Source organism: Plectropomus leopardus, chromosome 22 (assembly GCF_008729295.1).
Source record: "Plectropomus leopardus isolate mb chromosome 22, YSFRI_Pleo_2.0, whole genome shotgun sequence".
NCBI classification, from domain to species: Eukaryota; Metazoa; Chordata; class Actinopteri; order Perciformes; family Serranidae; genus Plectropomus; species Plectropomus leopardus.
This window is the reverse complement of record NC_056484.1, coordinates 11,352,091-11,367,012: the sequence shown is the minus strand read 5'-3', so window position 1 is coordinate 11,367,012 and position 14,922 is coordinate 11,352,091. Positions and strand designations below refer to the sequence as shown.

The 14,922-nt window shown below is 40.9% G+C and overlaps 2 protein-coding genes across 2 annotated transcripts in view; one reads left to right on the top strand and one right to left on the bottom strand.

Moving 5' to 3' along the window:
* The window catches only part of wnt5b (wingless-type MMTV integration site family, member 5b), a 121,473-nt gene that overhangs the window by 35,701 nt on the left and 70,850 nt on the right, over nt 1-14,922 (bottom strand). The window lies entirely within an intron of this gene.
* On the top strand, nt 4,255-7,579 carry fbxl14b (F-box and leucine-rich repeat protein 14b). The gene has a single exon (XM_042511046.1). It carries the CDS (start codon nt 4,893-4,895, stop codon nt 6,093-6,095), a length of 1,203 nt encoding a protein of 400 aa, XP_042366980.1. The 5' UTR covers nt 4,255-4,892; the 3' UTR covers nt 6,096-7,579.

Genomic DNA, 14,922 nt, shown 5'->3' with positions numbered 1-14,922 from the left:
ATATATATATCTATATATGAAGCTGGTCCTCTTCCACCATGTTGTTTGTACAGTAGCCCAGAACGGACAAATCTATTTCTGTTGTCACATTGTACACCGTAGTTTCTCTACACACGTCACAAAGGAGAAGTTATACAACCTCACCGCTGGAACCCACTAAATACTACCCACTGGACATTTAAATTTAAAAAAAGCTTACATGGATTAAAGCGTTTTTTTTTTTAACTAACTGTGAAATTCAGAGTGTATGAGTTGTCTGCACACTGTTCTCAGCATGGAGGTGGCTGCGTCGGCAGCTAGCAGCTAAGAGGCAGCGTCCACCAAAACTTTTTCTTTTTTGAGGCCAGTGTTTTTTGTGGTTTTCAAATGCATTGTTATGAGAATGCTGTGTATTTACGCTGCGCTACAAACGACAGCACCATGACAAAGCATCAAGACAGTTTAGGGCAATTTTGCACTGAACTCTGTCAACTGGGAATTTTTTTTCCAGGTGCCAAAAAATTGAAAAATGTTCATCTTTGGGTAAAAATGCTGCACTCATCACTGTCACTGCAGCCGTCCAATCACAGTGGAAAAAGGACAAATACTGCTAAGTGAAATGTCACATCTTACATGAACAGCAACTCGGATTACAAAGTGTTTGCGACACCTCCAGTAAATGACCTAAATGAAAAACATATTTTAAATTTGGTGAGATATCGCAGATGCCAAAAAAATCGTTGTACGTTTTTTTTTTATGTTCTCAACCTACAAGAAGTGCTCGCATGTGCTTATTAGAGCAGAAATAAAGACCCAAACCATGATAATTACATTAACTCTTCTATTTTTAACTGCCATGATTGTTATTCATGTCCTTAAATGATGTTTATTGACACATATTATTGATGTGATTAATTTTCATGAATATTGATTTACTTTGCATCAACATTATACTGTAACTCTTCTTTGTTTTGACAATGTGCTAGAACATGTTTACATACTATATTGCAGCATTTTTTTTTTCTTTCCAAGAAGGTAAGTGAAGCGGCAGAAGTTTACACTCCACCTGAAGGCCAAAGAGTTGAAAACTAATATTGCCCATTTTGAAGTTTTATTTCCTTCTCTGTTGTGTGCAGCCAGTGACGTATGTTTTTTTTTTTAAATCTGTTTTATGTTTTGCTGTGCATATTTATTGTCACGCTGAATTACAGTCTGTATGATGTCAGTGTGTTTATTTTGCACACTGTCACACATTTAAAACAGTTTGATGGTGGATTTGAGTGATGTTGACTGAGTGCAGTTGAGACAAATAAATTCATCCATATAAAAAAACCACTGTGTTGTGTGTGTTTCCTTGAGGGAGTGACACTATTTTTTCTGTGAAGCAAAAACATATGTTTATTACACATACGCCACGGCTCAAAGAAAGACCTGGGGGACCGTTTCTAATTATGTAAGAGTACCTACTTGCGTCTATGAACTGTACATCTGGTATTTGTTTTCCTCTAAATATTATTATTTTTTTATATATTTTTGTTATGCAAACACGCATGCTCATTGTATTTGACACTGACAACATTTTGACCTCATTATTCATGCCTATAATGTGTATTTAAAAGGAAATGAAGAAACTAATGTGACTCATCCATCAGTTTGAGTTAAAAAAAAAAAAAGACCAACATGCAGAGAAGCAAAAGCAGTAAAATATATAGAAGAGGGTGAAAAGAAAGAAGTTTGGTCAGACTGCTGACACACTTTAATGGCTACAGATAAACTTTGAGATGTACTTTTCGACAAAATGAGGTCTTTCACTGGAAACATGTTAGGTAGGGATTTTTTCATGATCAAAAGGAACAGAAGGTACGATTACAGCGAGCTAACATTTTTTTAAAAGTATATATGGGCATCTGAATATTGCTTTAAGACAGACTTGAAAAAAAATCTGTTCTTAAGGAGGAGAACAGAGAGGATGAGAGGAGAGTTGCTGTCAGTTGTGCTCGGCTGCTTCTTTCCATGTAAAAAGGCCTGTTTCTGCAGCTCCTCTCCTTCTCTGTTATCCTCACCTGATCACTGTTGCCTCTCTCATCCTATCGCTCTCTCTTTCTCTCTCTCGCTCTGCCTCGATGTTTCTCATCAGCTCTTCCTCTCTTTCTCTTTTTTTCTCCTTTACTCTTTTTCAACCACTCTGCCACACTCCACTGGCTTCAGCAAACGGCTCCCCTGTCATATTATCTCACACACACACACACACACACGCACACGCACACTCACACACACACACACAGACAGACAGAAGCCTTCAAACAGTGAGAGGGAGTGTTGTGAGCATATAAAAAAAGATAGTTTACACGTAAAAGCCACATATGCATAGACATACATTCTCCTGTCTACACACACGCACATGTATATATAAACACCAAGACACACGTGCAAACACACACACAAGACCAAGACCTGACCAAGGCTACTCCAGGGGTAAAGGAGAGGGCCTCTGTAGGGAAACTTGGTAGCGGGTAAAGAAACATGTTCTCTGTACCTTTGCTTCTGTTTTTGATAATGTTCATGTCCTGATACATTAAAAAGGCCCTTTATAAATCATTTGCCATATAAAGATAGACATTACTGATATACACATACACTCACAGTGCCATCAGCTGAGACAAAAGTGAGTCTTCAATTATCAAAACATAAAGCAATGCCAGATGAAGGACAACTGCTTCAAAGTGATTATTTTGGTGCTTTATGAGAGACACATGAGAGAGGACTCTTTTACAGACTTTTAAGGATTATTTTACAGTCATTTAAGGACACACTTTCCCTTCATAAAATATAAATATCTTTTATGGGCGTGGGTTTAGTTTCAACATTGGGAACAGGCATATATACAACGGAGGTTTTGGGGGTCCTCTGCCAGAAAATTTTGAGAGTCAAACATTCTGGTAGATTTTACGCATAAATTCAGGCTGTTTTCTTGCACTGTTGATATGTTTTCCTATGAGAAGCAATGCAAAAAAAAAAAAAATCTTGTATGTATCTTATAATATCATGAGCAAATAATATTTGTATTTGGGAGAGCTGCAATCAGGTGACAAATGCACTGATAGGTGTTAAAAAGAAAGTGACCCATAAGGTTGAGGTGGTGGATGGATGCGCTTCTGCTCATTATAAGGTATGTTGTCGTAATATTTCTTATCCTAAACCTAATCACAGTGACTCTACTTGCCTAAATGTAACTCTATGTTTACCAAGTTTAAGCATGAATTGTCATTCGTTGGGTGCTTATGGGTTGGGTATCATACAAACCATTTTTTGTATGAGGAGGTTTTCCATTTGCATTTCCAACACAGTGAAACAATGGTTTTGCTGGAGATATTTTTCTAACAACGTTGTGATCAGTCCCTTTGAGATGAGGGAGCCAGGGGTGCTGAAACGCTAACAGATTTTGCTGGATTTAGGACTCATCGCTGGGGTTTTTCATCGCACACACACAAACTTACATTTAAAGGCAGTACAAAGCCAATAAATGGTACAGAAATTTAAAAAAAATCGATTTTTACTTGTTTCTAAAATTACCAGTAGCCTAATAGCCTATTATATGAGCTGCGTTTTGTTTTATTGTAGCCTATGTTTCATCAAAAACAGTTGACCCTGTCAACATTTTACAGATGAAGTGTAAATCTCAATAAATACCTTGTTTTTGTTTTTGCTTTTGCAGTAAAGTAGGCCTAAGTGAAAGAGGAGAGGAGACAGAGAAAAGCTGTTGACAAGAGACAAAGAACTCTCCTCTGTGGACGTTCAGGAGACGCTCAACTGCTATTTCCACAACAACAACAACAACAACAAAATCGCAATAAAAAAAATACTACATATTCATGCCAAGTAAGCAGAGTGAAAGGGGCTCCTCTGCTTGGCTTTCCTGTGTTTCCTGTGTGGTCCGCTCAAAGGGTTAAAGCCCAAAGTGAACTGAATTGTAAGAAGTTGGTTTCCAAGGGAAACTGTTCGCACCGTTCCAGCTGAGGCGGGACAAACCAACTGCCTGACACGGAGGGGAGAGGGGTGTTTGGATAAAAGCAGGAAATAATGCAGTACCACGTCGCTTATTAAATATTAACATATGACAACCCGTGTATTATGGTGTAATTACGACGCTAATGGTGTCATCGTTTGTAATTTACTCTGTTTTTGACACTAAAGATGAATATTATGACTTGCCGCCACCCCTCCCGTGCAGCTAGAGTGCTGGGGTCCCTGCCAAGTCGGTTTGAAAAGAGCAGACAAAGGCTTTGAGCCCAGGACGCCCCTCTCTCTCTCTCTCACTCTGCCTACCAAAGCCAACCTAGCTCTGTCTTTTCTGCTTTTCTACCATGGAAATGTTTTGTAATAGGCGGCGTTAAGAGTGTTGGTTTTATTTTCTACTTTCTTATTCTGAAATGTACGACCGTCTGGATCCCCGCTCGGCCGAGAGAGGAAGGCTTTTTGTAGGTATAATACAAGGAAGCGTCGTCTGAGAGAGGGAGAGAGAGGGGGAAGGATTGACGCTTTTTCCTCCTCTCCTCCTCCTCCTTCTTCCTTTCGCCCCCCTTTCCTCCTCTTTTTGGCGGAGAGAGGAGTTTAGGCAGGAGGAATAAACGCTTTTTTTTTGTTTTTCTCTCTTTTTTTTTTAAATGCATTTGAATCCTACTGCGCAACCAGACCGGATCACGTGGGGTTGGAGAGAGTTGGATCGATTTTGCACAGTTCAACGTGAGAAAAAGAGAGAGAAACAAACAACTCTTATTTCTTTTTTCACTTCTGTGGATATCTGGGACTGTTGATACTTTTGCAAAATTGCAAGAGAAGGGGAGTAGGGTCTCTTTTTTTCAGCCTTGGAGGTGTGGAGTATTAATTCTTATATGCCTGGGGTTTGAAAAACAATGGAGACGCACATTTCGTGCCTCTTCCCGGAAATTTTGGCCATGATTTTCAGCTATCTGGACGTGAGGGACAAAGGCAGGGTAGCCCAAGTGTGTATCGCTTGGAGGGACGCATCCTACCACAAGTCAGTGTGGAGGGGGGTGGAGGCCAAGCTGCACCTCCGCCGGGCTAATCCCTCTCTGTTCCCCAGCCTCCAGGCCAGGGGCATCCGGAGGGTCCAGATCTTGTCCCTGCGCCGCAGCTTGAGCTATGTGATCCAGGGAATGCCTAACATTGAGTCCCTAAATCTATCCGGCTGCTACAACCTCACAGATAACGGGCTGGGTCATGCATTTGTGCAGGAGATCCCATCGCTGAGGGTTTTGAACCTGAGTCTGTGTAAGCAGATCACAGACTCCAGCCTGGGCAGGATAGCTCAGTATCTCAAGAACCTGGAGGTGCTGGAGCTCGGCGGCTGCAGCAACATCACCAACACTGGGCTTCTGTTGATAGCTTGGGGCCTCCACAGGCTCAAGAGCCTCAATCTGAGGTCCTGCAGGCATGTCTCTGACGTGGGGATTGGACATTTGGCGGGCATGACCCGCAGTGCAGCAGAGGGCTGCCTGAACCTGGAGTACCTGACTCTCCAGGACTGTCAGAAACTGACAGACCTGTCACTCAAACACATTTCCAAGGGGCTCACCAAGCTGCGGGTACTGAATCTGAGCTTCTGCGGGGGGATCTCAGACGCAGGCATGATCCACCTCTCCCACATGGCCTCCCTGTGGAGCCTCAACCTACGCTCCTGTGACAACATCAGCGACACGGGGACCATGCACCTCGCCATGGGCACCCTAAGGCTCTCCGGTCTTGATGTGTCCTTCTGCGACAAGATCGGAGACCAGACCCTGGCGTACATTGCCCAGGGGCTGTACCAGCTCAAGTCCCTGTCCCTGTGCTCGTGTCACATCTCTGACGACGGGATAAACCGGATGGTGAGGCAGATGCACGAGCTGAGGACCCTGAACATTGGACAGTGTGTGCGCATCACGGACAAAGGGCTGGAGCTCATAGCCGACCACCTGACCCAGCTGGCAGGCATCGACCTGTATGGATGTACCAAGATCACCAAGAGGGGACTGGAGAGGATCACACAGCTCCCCTGCCTTAAAGTGTTGAACCTTGGACTCTGGCAGATGACAGAGAGTGAGAAAGTGAGGTGATTGGGAATGTTTTGTTTTGTTTTTGCGTTTTTGGATGGGGACAGAGGGGGACGTGAGGAGGAGGGAGAAAAGATGGGCGGGTAAATTTCTTGTCTTATTTAAAAAAAAAAGAGAGAAAACCTCCCTGTTTCCCTCTTGTGTGGTTGTGTAAGGTGTGCTTCTCCCATGTGACCAGATTTTTACATTCAAATGTTTTATTTTGTTGGCCTTGCAGGATTCAATTAGTATTTGATATAATATTCTGCCTGATAGGAAGCAATTACTTTTTGCAAAGTTGACTATAACAATTGTTTTAATCTCATATTGAGTTTTAACATCTCATAGACTCAAACTGGAATAACTTGCAATGCAAATCAGCTCATTTCACACATTTCTTGAAGTGTCATTTGAATAATCTGCTTCCAGAAAATTCTTTAACATCCACCTTTTCAAGTGAGGTTTGAGAACTTTTTTTTACATTTTTTTTTTTACAGTGAGTCTGGAGACATTTACGACTAATCTCCGCTACAGCCATCACGCCTAAAAAACATTTGGCTACCTCGTATGTGGTTGTTTTCAAAGGGTGTATACTGTTATAACAGAAAAACAGAAGGAAAGCGAGAATGAGAGACTGGGAGAAAATGTGCCTAAAGGGACTGTGTCTGCCCCCTCCCCCCATCCCTCCCTCCATGAGCAGAGCTGGAGAAAGGAGACCAGGACACAATCTAACTACCTTTTGTTAATTTACCCCCATAAACAGCAACAATTTGCCTGAGAGAGAAAGAGGGAGAGAAAGCGAGCTGTAAAATCGGATTTCAATAACGACGCTTTATGCAAAAAAAAACTCACATTGTTTTTAGTTGTTTTCCCTATTTTTTTAAGAATAATGTCCAATTTTAACACCATTTAGAGATGTGCTGTGTTCAAGCTTTGACCAATATAAAAGAGACAAGATCATCAGTGTAACCTTTGAAGAAATACCCAGTCATCCTATAATAACACAACAGAGATATAGAGATATCATAGTGCCAAAATGCCAGATAACACATAAAAAGGCCATTATTAAACCATTTTAAGTATATTATGGGAATATTCTGGGGTTTATTCTAAGGGATGCTCTTAGAAATAAACGTCAGTGGATGTTCAGAGCGTCGTACTTCAAATTGAAGTGATTTCTATTTCTATCTCTTAAATGATCCAAATGAATCAGGGTTTGTCTCATGGCTTTATTTTCCCACGTTAATGCCAACACAGGTTGCATTCATATTCATGTTGCTCTCACCGGTGTGAGAGAGAGGGAAGGAGGGAGAGAGAGGGAGTGAGAGAGGAGGGTAGGGATATCTTTTTTTTCCTCCTCTTTTTCTCCATCTCTCTCCGAATAAAAATACCCCGAATCCATTTTGAGACATGCTTAGAATAAGGAGCAATCGATTATTTTTCTTTCTCTCTCTCCGTCTCGGGTTACAAGTGGAATGCGTCTCTTTCTCTCTCTCTCTCTCCCACCCCATCTCTCTCTCTCTTTCTTTCACATAGACACATTAACACACACACATGCACACGCAAGCGCGCACACGGAGGCCTGTGTGTGCGTGTTTTAATGTAATGCAATGACCTGCTAGAAAAATTAATATACGGATGTGCGTTCCTGCTGAAAAAGCTGTGTGTTTTGAAAAGTAAAAAAAAGATGTACTGTATATTATGTGTTTGTAAAGAAGAAAAAATGCAGAATCCCAAAATTAAATTGTTTTATATTCTTACGGTTAAAACAATTAAAGATATTTATATAATGAACGAAGACAGCGGTGTGGACTACTTTTGTGGAGGTGTATGCTTTCCTTCTTTCTTTCTTTTTGATTAATAATGTCTAAAAAATATGAGTTTGCATATGGTTATATGACATTGTTTATTCCCACAAGACAATCAGCACTGCTTTGGTCTTGTCCTACAATGATGTCCATAATTGGGTGCATTTAAAACAATGAGAGCTTTTATTTTAATACATTGCTCCTAATAACCACCCACGCATTTCTTAATATTGTCACTGCCCAGCTTTTCAAAAGAGCTGAAAAAATTGTTGTGTTGTTTTATTATTTATGAGGAGATTCAAAATGGATGCTTGCCGTCTTGATTTGGCTGCAGTGCCTGTGTAATTAATTATCACCAGGGCGTTTATTATAGGAAGCTGTTCTACCCTGCTGACTTTTTTAATCATCAACGTCTGTTTTTTTGCAGCTAAAATACAAAAAAGGTGTTGCAGCTCCACTGGTAGGGGCAGTTGAGTTTCACACGTAAGTCTTAAAAGGTTTTAAAGGTAGGTTAGGGTTGCATTTGGTGGATTTCATGGTTTAAATTGAAGATTTTGGGAGGTATTAGTTTATTTTTGCAGTGTTTTATTTCACATGTGGCAGAGCTTTGTCTGTGCGGCTGCATGTGCTGCGGAGTAATGAGATCTAAAGTTGGTTAGAGCAGATTTCCCCTCTTTCTGCTTTCCATCAGGACGTGTCCTGTGTGCGAAGTGACACTGCGCTCACACACACACACACACACACACACACACACACACACACACACACACACACACACACACACACACACACACACACACACACACACACACACACACACACACACAGAGGGTTGCCAGACCAGTCAGTAGCCATTGTCTGTCTTTAGAAGTTAGGAAGGCAGGTTTTGGTGGGGGATTTTTTTCCTTCTTTTCCTCTCTTTCTCCTCCTCTTGTTCAGTCACGCATACCAGATCCTAGACCAGGCAGGAGACCCCCCCTCCCCACCCACTGCTCCTTGCTCCCCCCTCTACACACACACACACACACACACACACACACACACACACACACTTTTTAGCATTCCACACCATCATTCAAAGCATTTAAGCATTCTCTCTCTCCTGACTCTCCGTCCATGGGGATTTGGGTATAAAGGCCAGCGGAGGGATTGTTGACCACAGGGACAGAGAGAGACGGAAAGAAAGAGGACACACAGAAAGAGAGAGAATGTCAGTGTTTGCTGTTTCTTAAGTTGGCTTTCACCGGCCTTTGGTCTTGTGCAATAACACTGCAATGGGTGCATGCTGAGATGTGAAAGATTTGTGACATTTTCACGCTTCTTTATTCCAGAAACATCTGAAAATTGGGGCAATTGTGCACCATTACTTTACGTCCATTAAAAGTGCTTGTTTTTGCAACTGACAGGCTCAGATCTTTATTCTAAGAGTCTGACAACATTATCGTAAGGAGTAAGATCCTTTTTTGAACTAGAAACAGCCCCGAAAACCCCCCTTAAATCCGTGTTTAAATAAACACGGATTTAAGCGGGTAAAGAGACAACACATTCTCGCATCTAACTGGGTGAATTAAGGGTTAATTTCAACAAACCAGAGTTGTTGATTGTTGTAACAGTGGAAAGATGGATCAGGACTGTTTTTATTAGGGTTACTTTGTTTCTGTTTACTGAAAATGAGTTGTGTTTTATGACGATAAAATTGCTGGCTATCTGGTAAGTTTAACAATTGCGATTTGGGGGCTGTTTCCGGTTAAAAGGGATCTGACTTGTTAACAAAAAAGTCCATGTCTGATGAGATCCTTTACATAATGCTATCAAAAACTAATACCTATCCAAGCCTGTCAGTGGTAAAAACACATGCTCTTAGTGGACGTAAATTACAATGCATAATTGGTCAAAGTGATTACGTTGCAGTCTGTTTCACCCACGCAGGCTGCAGTGCTCTGCTCAATACTGGACCAGTTTCAAAAATTGTTTGGTACCGTTCCACACAAAAAAATATGGGAAAATGAGGTCCAGGTTGAAAAATATCAAAGTTCTCCTTTAACAGAGAAAGCTCATATATATATATATATGTATATATATAAAATGATGCAGCAAGGCGACAAAAGAAATAGACTAGAAGGAAAGAGGTATGACGTTGTAATAAATTGGAGCTTGAATACTGATAAATGTATAGTGAGGTGAGAGGCGTACAACACAGCCAATTGTTTCTTTATCACTTGACATTTGGGTCTGCGGTGCAAACCTTTCCCAACACATACAGGAGACTAACCGTGACAAGGTCTCATCACGTGTCTCTACAGAAAGGTCTGCAGGCTGAAATGTAGACTGACAAAGATACAATCAGCTGCATTCAAATGATAATGTGATACTTTATTAATCCCCACAGGGAAAATCTCTTTTTGTCTGCCACCCTCTGCAGGGAGGTCAGAGGTCAGCTCTAGAACCCCACTGCTGGAGCTACCGGGGATTTTTGCTCAAGGACACATCAGCAGGGTGGAGGATTGTCATGTTTTACGTTAGGTCACCTTGCCTCGTCGCCCTTGCTTACTGTGGTGCAGGCCACCTGTGAAGCACCAATTCTGAAATACTGAAACTCTTTCTCGATGAAACAATCTGTGAGGGGAATGCAAACTCGTCCCTTATTGTATAGGTTGCGGTCTCAATTTGCATTTTGAATAGAGAGAGCTGAGTGTGAATTAAGCTCTGGAGTTTCACTGCTGGCTGTACAGCATTATGTGGTTACAGAGCATGATATATCACTCCATTGTATACAGTGCAAGTTCACTTTGCATTGCATGAAAAGAGCTGTGGACTAAGAGCTGAACACAGGTGCTGCCCCTTATTTCTGTTTCACAAAATGATCATTTGCAAGAAAAATATCACTGCGGATCACCAAAAGCTAATTTGTGTTTGAAAAAGACTTTGAGCACACGAGCACAGAACATTTTGTAATTTTACACCTCCTTACTCTTTAGCACAGTTTTGCTTCCCTTTTGTAACAGTTGTACGAAGTTACACCCAGTGAAACCAATCCTGCAGATGAAGTTCAGTTTTTTGAATATTTCATTTGAATAATTTGCAGTGTTAAGATTCAACCGCAACATATCAGTTTCCAATCCACTTAAAGCAACTGTTAGACAATTTGGGACAATCGGCTTGTTTGCTTTCTTGAGGAGAGCTAGATAAGTAGATTAATACCACTTTCAAACCCTCTCTTGAATATTAACCCTTTAAAACCTACACAAACTGGCCAGATTTCTTTAAATAGAATGGGAAAAAGGCAATGAGCAACTTAAGAAATGGTCCCAAAATTAGCATATTTGTAAAAAGATACAAAAAGTAACTTTTGTAACTAAGAAATTACCCGAAATTAAGCCAAAAAAGGGAAAGTAAAAAACAGTCAGTAACAAAACCTGAAAATAAGCAAAGAAACAAAAAATTATAAAAATCAATTAATAAATACATTTTTTTATTTTCTGTAGCACAACTTTAAATATATAATTAGACCTTAAAATTTCCATAGTTTTTTTTTTTTTTTTTCTTTCTTTTTTTTTGCAGGACATTTTTTGCCAAGTTGCTCATTAATTCTCTGGCTGTCTGGCAACATCACTGAGGACAAATCAGTGCGACTGGACAAGCAATAGTCAAGCACAGAACCCCCTGTAAAACCACAACTTACTATATAGTTTTCACACTATAGTTTTTGGACAAATTAAAAAAAAACAAGCTGTTAATTAGTGAGCTTTAGAAATGTTGGTAAGCAGATTTTTATGAACTTTTGGACAGAGCTTAGCTCGCTGTTTCGCCATGTTTCTAGTCTTCATGCTAAGTTAGCCAGCTGCTTGCTCTAGCATCATATTCACTGTAGCTTACAGGTGAGTGGTATCAATCTGAACAGATAATTCAAACAAGATATAACATGTTGAGAAGCAAGCTTTAGAGGTGCTGGGAGCAAGATTTTTTTTACCTTTGGACTGTGCCAGGCCAGCTTTTTCCCCATGTCTCTCGTCTTAATGAGACTATATAACTAAACTTAAGATAATCAGCTGCTGGCTATACGTTCATATTAAACGAACATACATAAGAATGGTATTGATCTTCTCCCCTGACTCTCAGTAAAACAGCTAATATGTCAAAGTGTAAAACTATTAGTGATGCACGGGTTGACCCATAACCTGCGGGTCACATGGGTTGACCTGGGGTCAGGTGGTTTAGGTAAGGTTTTTTGAAAATATCGTGGGTTTCGGGCAAGGGGGTCATAAAGTGACAAAACTGTTCTGAATAAGTTATTAATAACTTATAGAAACATTTCACAATAGTCCACCTTCCACCCTCTCTTCCCTTCTCTCTCCGTCTCTCTCTCACAGAAAGCAGCTTTATCATCAATGCTGCTGCGCTCAGGCTTTCTGTTATTTAATTAGTGACCAGGAAAATATGTTGAAGTCCAACATATTTAAATCTCTGCGGCCATATGTTTGGTAAAAATATTTCCAGCTGTGAACATGTAGGCCTAACACTGTCTCCTAACAGTAAGAAAGCATCTACTGCACTACTGTAACATCATCAAAACAAACAACGTATCCTCATAGAACAGTTCGTATAATATCTTGTGAAAATACAAACATATAACATACTACATGATGTTTGTGATCATACGAATTAGTGCCCTGGCACGAATAATGTTACTCAAAGTTCACATAATAACGAACACGTCTCCAGTGGAGGGTCAGCGTTCTTCTGCTCCGTACATCACCGTACCTGCCTCCTTACAAGACTGCGGGGGACTGCTTTGTTGTTTACTCCCACTAGCGCATTGGTCACATGAATGCAGCCTTTCAAAATACTTGGGATTGTACAAATTTGGGTACATTACTTTTCATACAGAAATACCAGCAATTTATGACAACAGCTCGAAACAAACCGCTGTACCTATCAGTGGTGCACTCAAAATTATACTCAGTATGTAAGCTCTTAAAAGATGGGTGGGTACTTGCTATCTTCCTACGCATGTACTTTTTAAAATAGAAAACACACGTTTTATATTGTGATATTTACAGGAAAATACACACAATATAGCCAACAGCAAGTAGGTTGTTATTAACAATGGTCATTACCAGAAACTGCACCATTAAAACTATTCCTTTAAGACATATTAGGCCTTTCAAGTTGCTATCGTGTGTTGCCTGTCTGTTGAAATGACCATATGTGCAGAAGTCCACATACTTAACACAGGCTGACAATTTTAGCAAAGAGCTCTGACATGAATCGTCCACATGACTCATGTAACCAAATCATCAACTTGAAGATGGGACTGAAATCTGTGTGGATGAATTCCCCAACAGGCTGATGAAGGCAGTAACACTGCCAGGTTCAGGGGTTCATTTTTTCTTGTGTAACTCAAAGGTTTCACTGTGGCAACCATGCAAAAAAATGTGTGCACTCGCTGCAGTGTAAGGCAGCTGGGATCAAAGCGCTCACCAAATGGCTTTATGTTGAGAATACATCTTGCTCCTCTCAGTGCGATTCTCTCTTCAAACCCACACATCCTGCCTGTCTGCATGATTGACAGCTTCTAAACAAGCTAATTCAAAAGCTTACACGCACCCAAATTAGACAAAAGCCCACATTTCTGCCCCATGTAGGTCACTAACGTGTAACAAAAACTGTTTCATGCTAGAAATGTGAGTGAGTGTGCGTTGGGCCCCGTAAGTTGTAAAAGTTGAACTGTGACTCGTCGCGTTGTGCTCTGAACCACATTTCCTGCCAGGCTGAGAGGAACAACAGTGTGTGTGTGTGTGTGTGTATGTGTGTGTGTGTGTGTGTGTTTGGGTGTGTTTGTGAGAAAGAGAGTGTGTTTTACTGCTATCATTAAAGGAATCGTTCACCATTAAAAGGGGAACTGGGGTTCTTCACAACAAAGCAGCAGGGGTATTAGCAGCAGAGTGTTACTGCCCTCCCCCACATCGCTCTGTCTTTGGCTGCAACTCTGTGTCTGCGGTGTTGTCTGTCTGTCTTTCTGCCCTGTTTTAGCTCTCTGCCTGTCTCTTGGTGGGCTTTTGTCCCTGTCTCCTCTCCCTCTCAACTTATTTGAAGCTTTTCCTTCATGTCTCTTCATCTCCACCTGCCTTCTTCCACCTCTAATCGTCCCTCTTTCTCTAACTCTTAACTGCTTCCTTCCACCTCCAACTTTATTTCTTTCTCCCTCCTTTTATGTTCTGGCGCTCCGTCCCTGTCTCTCTCCTCTTTCTCCCCCTCTCACCATTTCCATTTCTACCCCTCCTTCCTCCTCTCTGCGGCACCTGGTGTTGAGGTGTCGCTGAGGTACAGTAGACGGCTCTTTGAAGTCCCAGGGGCCCTCGGGGGCTGTGTGTGAGTGTGTGTGTGTGTGTGTGTCAGGAAACTTTTATCAGCTCCAGTCAAGAACATTTGGCGTTGCTTTTGATTAGGGCGTCTCCAATGTTGAAACAACCTTCCCTGTGCAATTGTTCATACATGTGAGTGTTTCCTGATTAAGTATAGGAGGGGAACTAAAATCCCTGTTATCATTACTTTTTTGCTTTTCTTAACCAATCAAAGCTGGACAGTTACAGACATGGTTCAGGGACCACATTTTACAAAGTTTCTGTATAAATTAGAAAATGCATTTCCTGCAGAACATGCATGTGGATGCTTAAAGCTGAAAACATTTTAAAACCATGGCTGAAAATGCAGAAATATATTACAAATTGCCAAAAATATCTGAAAAACTGACAGAAATGAAAGGCGAACTGCTTTAAAATGAAGAATCTACGAGTTGAAGTGGAAGAGTGTCAAAGGAAGAATTTGATGTTAACTGGAAAGGTTTAAAAATAAAGAAACTTTTTGTCCTTTGACACATGAAATGTAGAAAAAAATGAACACCGCAAATGTCCACAAAGAGCATAACATTTTGACATTTGAATGGTTTATGTAGCTGAAAGTATGCAGAAGTAGTGGTCGTTAAAAGACAATACAGTATAAGTACTACTACTAATAGTATTAGTAGTAGTAGTAATAGCAGT